Source organism: Vanessa tameamea, chromosome 9 (assembly GCF_037043105.1).
Source record: "Vanessa tameamea isolate UH-Manoa-2023 chromosome 9, ilVanTame1 primary haplotype, whole genome shotgun sequence".
Classification (NCBI taxonomy): domain Eukaryota; kingdom Metazoa; phylum Arthropoda; class Insecta; order Lepidoptera; family Nymphalidae; genus Vanessa; species Vanessa tameamea.
The window spans coordinates 9,128,418-9,136,755 of NC_087317.1; the positions used below are offsets into that span (position 1 = coordinate 9,128,418).

The window sequence follows — 8,338 nt, forward strand, 5'->3', positions numbered from 1 at the left end:
TATGTGGCAGAATTTCGCTGAAACTAGACACATGCAGGTTTCCTCACGATGTTTTCGTTCACCGCCGAGCACGAGATGAATTATAAACACAAATTAAGCACATGAAAATTTAGTGGTGCCTGCCTAGGTTTGAACCCGAAATCATCGGTTAAGATGCACGCGTTCTAACCACTGGGCAATCTCGGCTCAAAACACACAAAATTTGTTTAAACACAAATTATCAGTGTGTAAACAATCCTTACTAATATTATAAAGGCGAATGTTGGGATGTATGGATGTTTGTTACTCTTTCACGCAAAAATTATCGCATGGATCTTTCAATAATATAGCCTATAGAATAACACGTAGTCTATAACTTATTAAGATATTGTGTTAACAATACCTGACAACCAATCCCTAAACCCCGAGCAAAGCCGCGGGCGAAAATTAACGATTTATACGTCACGATGTGCGTGACAATCCCCAATTCATTACTTATATCAATGTAACCCCATTATACTAATAAGTTTTTCTTTCTATTGAAGTGTCAGTCATTACACAATCGTAACGGGCACAAACAAGCGTTCACCTTCGAAACCTCAAACTTCATCAGTAAATATGACCATTAAAATTATAAAATTCCTACGAAATTTCGAAAATCTACAATGTGTGTATAGAAATTATCATTCGCTTTCCAAGGGATGGCGGTTATTTTTATATTTAAGAATATTTGCGGATATCGTTTTTATTTCGTTTTCTTTTCGATTGCTCGATCATCATTACCCTCTACTCGTACAGAAACGCGACCTATTGCATTTCTCCATAAATTTATCATCATCAGCAATGATAATCGCGTTAGCGTTATATCATTCAAAAGAATTCACAACTCTCGTCATTTACATTGAAAAGAACCATACTCGTTTTTCCGAGGACGAAATATATGTAAAAAATATGCAGCGTACGTATAAAAAATCGATAATTTTCAATATTATTTTTATCACTATATCCTTATTAGCACAAGCTAGTCACACAATCGTCAAGCAATTATACATGAGTTACTTAACATATATCCATATTTATAACATGATAATGTGTATTATGCGTTATTTAACTGTGTACTCATTGCTCTACTCCTACTTGTACATATTATCTGAACACGTAAAGTGTATATCTCGAAAGATATCGGAAGAGAGAGAAGTGCGAATTACGACGGTATCTGAAGAGTTCGAGCTTCCTGAACGGGAAATCACCAGTTTCAAAGAGTGGACGTTGATTTATATGGATATTAAAAAATGTTCGAATTTAATTAACTCTGTATTCGGTTTACAGGTTGGTTATAATTTTTTAAATTTTTAAATTTAATGAAATCGCAATTTATAATATTCTCTTGTTGCAGATCACAATATCAATTTTTGCAACGACGATATATTTTATAGCTAGTCTTTATTCAGTGGTATATATTTCTGTCAATGTAAGTGATTTGTCGTGCTTAATAGTAACAGCCTGTAAATTTATCACTTCTGGGCTAAGGCCTCCTCTCCCTTTGAGAACGTTAGGAGCATATTTCACCACGCTGCTCCAATGCGGGTTGGTGAATTCACATGTGGCAGAATTTCGTTAAAATTAGACACATGCTGGTTTCCTCACAATGTTTTCCTTGATCACCGAGCTCGAGATGAATTATAAACACAAAATTAAGCACTTGAAAATTCAGTGGTGCTTGCCTGGATTTGAACCCGCAATTATCTGTTAAGATGTTCGCGTTCTAACTACTGGGCCATCTCGGCTGTTTTCGTGCTTATTTTATTTTAAACAACAATTTTAAATTTCTGATCTCGAGTAGCTGGGTTCAAGTCCCATATTGGTCCAACAAAAGGTTCTTGGGTTTTGCTGTCTACACAATCTCAGTGGTCCAATCCCGTGCCTTTGAAAGCTCGTAAAGCCTCTAGTGCTGCACCTGAGCTTTTTTCGGTCATCTGTCTTTTGTCGTGGTTAAGTTTTGATTGGTAAATATTGCTATACTCCTTTACAGAACTCTGCAGGATTTCTTATGCTGTTAAACCTACAGACGATAAATTAACTTCCACGTTATGTTATTGTCGTAGGCAACTAGCTTAATTAGCCATCCAATGAAATGCCTAGGCACTTTACTAAACGGCGCTATTCAATCAGCGGCCTGAATGATACTCAGCCATTCATAGAATAACGAACTTGCTTTAGACTCTCCTTTTTTTAAAATTGATTAATAAATCCCGACTCTCTAACTCTATTTGGTCTTCTCGGTCTAACCCATAAGTGCCTCGCTCTTGAGATATTGGCAAAAATAAATATTGTAATTCTAACATTAAAATTAAGTTGTTTATTAACAATTTCGAAACTAAGGAGCCTTCGGCTTTTCTTTTTAATCGACTTACTCTATATATTTTTTTTATATTTTTTTTTTAGATTTTTAAACTATTATTATGGAAATTTGGACACGCTACCTGTATAGTATCAATGTCTATGAGCAAAACTGACTGCCATATTAACTATTTCCTAACTTTTATTACAGGGTAGTTTCATGTCTATGTCAAGTTTGCTGTTTGTAGTGAAAATGATAACATATCAAACAGGAATCTATTTCATTTCTCGAAGTGCTCAAACAGCACAGAACAGTGTCGATGAGCTGCGTCGATGTCTGGCGAGATTACTTATCCTTTCGTTATCTTCAAGTTTGTTATTATCTTTTATCATGACACTCTAATATTATTTTGTTTAATTTCAGCACAGATACGTTTATGTGTAGATCCAACTGGGTGGGTTGGCGTTAGAATAACGATTGAGTGGGTCATCTTCACGAAATTTACCTCTTTCGAACAAAAAAAAAAAATTTGAGTAAATTATAATTTATGACGAATTTATGCCATTAAATACAAAAATATATAGAAAAACATCTAAATTGAGAAGCGCCTCGTTGTTTAAGTCGGTTAAAAATAAATTATGAGCGTTTTCTTTTTAATTTTATACATATAAACTAGACCTTGTCATTGGAGAGCATGGAATCAGTATTCGTTGATTTTCATACCAGATACATAATTATAATTGCATATTGTGATTATTATAATATGCATATTTTTTTGATTGATGAAACGATTGAGTTGCTTGCCGAGTCTTCTCGGCAGAATCTAAGGGGACTAAAGGCTTGAATAAGGTACCTATATATATACGTATTTTATTTAAGACGTGCATCTTTTTAGGTAAAGAAGATCATAAGGCGATTAAGACTTTCTTGCGTCTAGTAACCAGTCATCCAATCAAGACACAGGCGTTTGGATCTATCGACATCAACATGTCACTTATACCGAAATTTCTTATGATACTATCTTCGTATACTGTTATGGCGCTTCAAATTAATAATGTCGTCTGAATACTCTATAGATGACGAATATGTAACCTGAAGATTGTAGTTCAAATGATGTTTAGAGTTAATAATAAATTTATAAAAAAATACCAAAACTATTTATTTTAATAAATTGTAGATAATAAATATAAGAGGATTAATATTGACTTTTTATGTACTTGTTTTAGTACTCATACAGATTAAAATATATTTATATACTGTTATTTGTTTTATCGCTGTAGTTGTTAGATTTTAATAAAACAATAACGTATTCTGAGTTTTATTTTTCAAGCACTCAAACTAATGATGTCTGTTCAAGTGTATATGTTATTACAACAAATTAATTTAATTACCCTACATTATTTACACTGTCAAATTACTCATCAAAATATAAATTATTAGAATCCATAGATATATTATCATATATATTATTAAAAAAAAAAAAAAAAATACCGATGAAAAAAAAGATATGTCGCTTCATTTCACTAATTCTTATCTGTGTATTTAATTTTGTTGTATGAAAAGTAATTTCAACTTTGACTACGACTTTGCATGAGTTTTCAAATATAATATATCGCCAATCACGGCTTTGTAACTAGTGATATAAAAACAGTACTTATTTTTTTAATAAAAATCTATTTTAGAACCCAATAGTAGTGTACCTATAGTCCAATCTAACCTTTTCAAGGACCCACTCAAGTACACACAAAATAATTCGTCGAAAACTGTTCACTATAGAAGGAGTTCAATGACATAATGTACATATAAAGATAATCAAGTACCTATTTAATATTATGTATCGCACATTCATTTCATTTTATTTATATCAGATTTTCTACATTGAAATATTTTCTCTTCGATAAAAAAAAACAACATTTAACAAAGTTCGGTGTTAACCCGTCAACTGAAATTAAGTTATACGACGATGTGAACGAGCTATGCAAATCGAATCATCAGTTTTCCAACGTCCGGTTAATACAGTTCTTCCTCCTGAACGTGGCTACGGGAACACGAAGCTATTTTTAAAAGACTTCAAAAAATACATTTTTAAAAAAAGAATGCTTGATGCTTATGTAGTTTTTATTGTTATGTTAATTGAAAAAAGAAAGGATCTAAAAAGCAATATGGATACATAGTAGATGGATATATTATTATGTGAGTTATGACGCGCAGAAGGACCACATGATTGTACGTGGTCACCACCGCCCCTAGACATTGGTGCTGAAAGAAATATTCCATTACTTATATCGCCAATGCGCCACCAATTTTGAGCGAATATGATATGTCCTCTGTACCTGTTGCTGCAATAGCCCCTTCAAACTGGAACACAAACATATTCATTACGTTTGGCGGTAGAATGTGTAATTAGTGAGTGGTACCTACTCTGGCGGGCTTGCAAAAAGACCTACCACCAAGCTAATAATAAATATATTATTTATGCTATTGATGAAAATCTATTTTTTTTTATTTATTTTATTTACATACATAACATAGTTATTTATTATAAATTACTTTAATACATATCAATTTCGATATTTCATGGAAGTTGGTGTCCTATTAAAATTTTTGTATTTAGTGTAAGGCATTATTCAAATAACGTGAAAATTAAATAATTGACTGAACTTGTTATTTCTAAGAGAAAACTCGAGTGATACCGTCGCTATAAAACGGATCTCATAAAGTCACAGTCTGGCGGGACCATTACTCCACAGATGTTATCACAACATAAAACACCTAAATTAAAACCTATAAAATATCGAGGACATGATTTATGTCACACGTTAATGTGGACGAGAAATTGTAAACCCCGTTATGGGATCTCGTAAAATTTTCTTTTATTGTAATCGTTGTGATCGCCGACTAATTGACATTTTCTGAAGAAAGGTAAACTTCTGTGTTACAGCTCGGAGAGTTCATATTTGTGAAAGATTTTTATAAAAAATCCGTATACTCAACGTTATAAATTTCTACTTAAGAAACTTCCTTCAAACGAAATTATCGGCGTTTTAATAAAATAAAATTAACAAATATCTAATTTGTGTTTTTTGGCAGTCGTAACCCTAAGTCGCTCCCTTATACACGCGACAATGCACGGCAATAATAGTACAATAACGTAGAGCTCCGTGTAAAATTGAGTAAAGTACTGTTAATATAAAAAAAAAGCCATAAAAAATCATAATGATCCAATACCAGTGCAAGAGTCACTGAAAATCACTGACACTTGGCGGACATGTAATTCAAGGTATCGAGCATCTGGATCTCCTCCGAAGTTCAAAAATGTAAGTATCTGTGTGTCTGGTCTCTAATGCCTCAAACCTCTGTACCCTAATTTGTTTTCCATATAAAGGGCTTCACAAAAAATTAATAAGTGGACGATAATATATAATACCTAGACACACTTGGTGGTAGGGCTTTGTGCAAGCCCGTCTGGATAGGTACCACCCACTCCTCAGATATTCTACCGCCAAACAGCAGTACTCAGTATTGTTGTGTTCCGGTTTAAAGGGTGAGTAAGTCAGTGTAACTACAGGCACAAGGGACGTAACATCTTGGTTCCCAAGATTGGTGGCGCATTGGTGATGTAAGGAATGGTTAATATTTCTTACAATGCCATTGTCTATGGGCAGTGGTGACCACTTACCATCAGGGGGCCCATTTGCTCGTCTGCCTACCGATATCATAAAAAAAACGTAGATAAATAAGGTAACACAATCGAATGCTTATGTCGCCAGTGTGAAATTGCTGTATATGTCAAATTTATAATATTGATTTTTTTATATAACGTTAATACATTGTTGTATCCATTATTATGATGAGTTTTTGTAATATTTGGAATTACCTTTGAATGAAAACGTTTCAAAACGTTTTATTTAAAGTCGACGTGGTTGCGTTTTACGCTATAAAGAGTATGTTATGCTTATGTACAACAAGTACTTTTTAGGAGTGTGCAGCGTAATGGCATTTGAAATAAATATTAAACACTTAAGTACCCAGATCACAGTTGAGAATTTAATGGGCGTTACTAGAAATTATTATGCACTTTCAAAAGCATCACGATTGATTAGCTTGTCAGGACTTCTGATTTATATCGCTTTGAATATTATTTGTTTTTATATCCATTGGCATCATCCCGATCAGGATCAGCGTGAGAATTTATTTTACAATTTGAACGTTTTTTATTCAATCTCTGTGACTATATTGTCAATATATCATTCAAGAAAATTTATTAATCTCGTAACAAAGATTTCGACGAACCACGCTTACTTTGCCAGGGATTCCATATATTTACATCACGTGAACTGGATGTATAAAGTTGTATGGTGTTGTTATGTTGTTAATTTCGTTATGCTTTTTAGTGTACACGTCTATAAGAACATTGTTAATGGTCCATACTGGATCGTTTCTAATATACTCAATTTGATCAATTCTCTGACGTGCAACTATCGCTTTATGGTCGAATATGTTTTAATGTGGTCTTTGTTACATTTATTATCTGAACAAGTAAATTGTATAACGAGAGAGATGTCGAAGGAAGAAGTCGCTATCACATTTCCAGTGAATGAGGATTTGAGTGCAGAGGCTTCATATCACCAGGACATCAACTTCGATCAGCTGACGGATGTTTATATAAACATCAAAATATGCTCAGACTTATTTAATTCCATATTTGGATTCCAGGTTAGACAATGCATTTATAAATAACAGTTGACTGTTAGTCAGTATTTCACCTTCAATCGTCAATCGCCTTTATGAGACGTATAACAAATAATTGATTCTGTATCGGCTTAGAGGCGATACTGTCACAGTAGTTTCTGGTAGTCTGACACATGAAATGATTGTAAAATGTTATGTAAATATATCAACTAACAAGTTATTTATAATAATAATAATGATATTAAACCAGCATGATTTTAGATAGTCCGGGCTGCCAGTACCGAATTTTCATGTGCTTGTTTTTATAATTAATCTCTAGCTCGGCGATGGAAGAAAATGTCATAAGAAAAATTTGATGTTTTGGATAAACAAACACGTCACGTGTGTGTCACCAATCCGCATTAGAGCAGTGAGGTGGAATATACTCCTCCCTCTCCTTAAACGTTAGCTAGGCCTTGACATTTAATGGCTCTTTTTTATCCTAAGAAAATACTTAATATGTTAATATTGTTCATTTCAATGCAGATTACGATATTTTTGATGAGCTCGACATTTTTCTTTATCATCCGCCTGTATAATGTGGTCTCCGCTAGTATCCATGTACGTATTTTAAGGATATTTCAAATTGATGTAGACATTTATATAAAAGTCATACAGCATCTTTTTTAGGAATTGACAATAAATTAAAAAAATATTTAGTAGTCATTCATTTATACACGAAAAAAAAACTTGAATATTATTTTAGGCATGGAATAAAAATATTTTGTGTTTCAGTTTTCAAAACTTTTTATTTAGCAATGATTTTTTATGAACTATTTCTTTTATTTTTCAGGGTGTATTTACATTTTATATATTTATTATATCCGTATTTAGGATTAAAGTACTTCTAATAGCTCTCTTTACCTTGTGTCGAGGTGCGCAAAGACTTCGCAATAATTCAAATATGCTGCGACGTCACCTCGGACAAATGCTTCTACACACGATATCTGCAGGTAGAGCGTTTATTACTCTCTCTCAGAAAAATATGGTATCCTGACTTGTCTTGCCTGACCTAGCCGATTGCGGCTAGATAGCCATTCTCAAATTAGACTCGTCTACTACGCAGGTATATTATAATACACAGGTGCACTCCCTATTCCCTCACTTTCCAAATCCGATGGGCCGGCAAATCCAACATAACTGGAAAGATTTCAGCCGCAGGACCAACGGCGTTAAGTGTCTTCCAAGGTACGGGAATGTACACAGTTCCAACTCTTAGACTATGCGCTGCTACAGATAATTTTTCAAAGTAAAAACCAAAATCTTGTTGACGGACAGACCTCAATT

The 8,338-nt window shown here is 33.4% G+C and overlaps 1 protein-coding gene across 1 annotated transcript; it reads left to right on the forward strand.

Moving 5' to 3' along the window:
* The first annotated feature begins 2,556 nt into the window (after window positions 1-2,556).
* Window positions 2,557-3,385, forward strand: LOC135193429 (uncharacterized). Its single transcript, XM_064215848.1, has 2 exons — window positions 2,557-2,690; window positions 3,216-3,385. The coding sequence occupies exons 1-2, from the start codon at window positions 2,573-2,575 to the stop codon at window positions 3,383-3,385; spliced, it is 288 nt and encodes a 95-aa protein (XP_064071918.1). The 5' UTR covers window positions 2,557-2,572.
* Window positions 3,386-8,338: the final 4,953 nt, after the last annotated feature.

What these genes read in the sequence shown, in the direction of transcription:
- LOC135193429 (XM_064215848.1), top strand. Translation starts at nt 2,573, where the DNA reads ATGATAACATATCAAACAGGAATCTATTTCATTTCTCGAAGTGCTCAA. An exon ending in TATCCTTTCGTTATCTTCAA is followed by an intron (nt 2,691 to 3,215) that starts GTTTGTTATTAT and finishes GCATCTTTTTAG; the next exon opens with GTAAAGAAGATCATAAGGCG.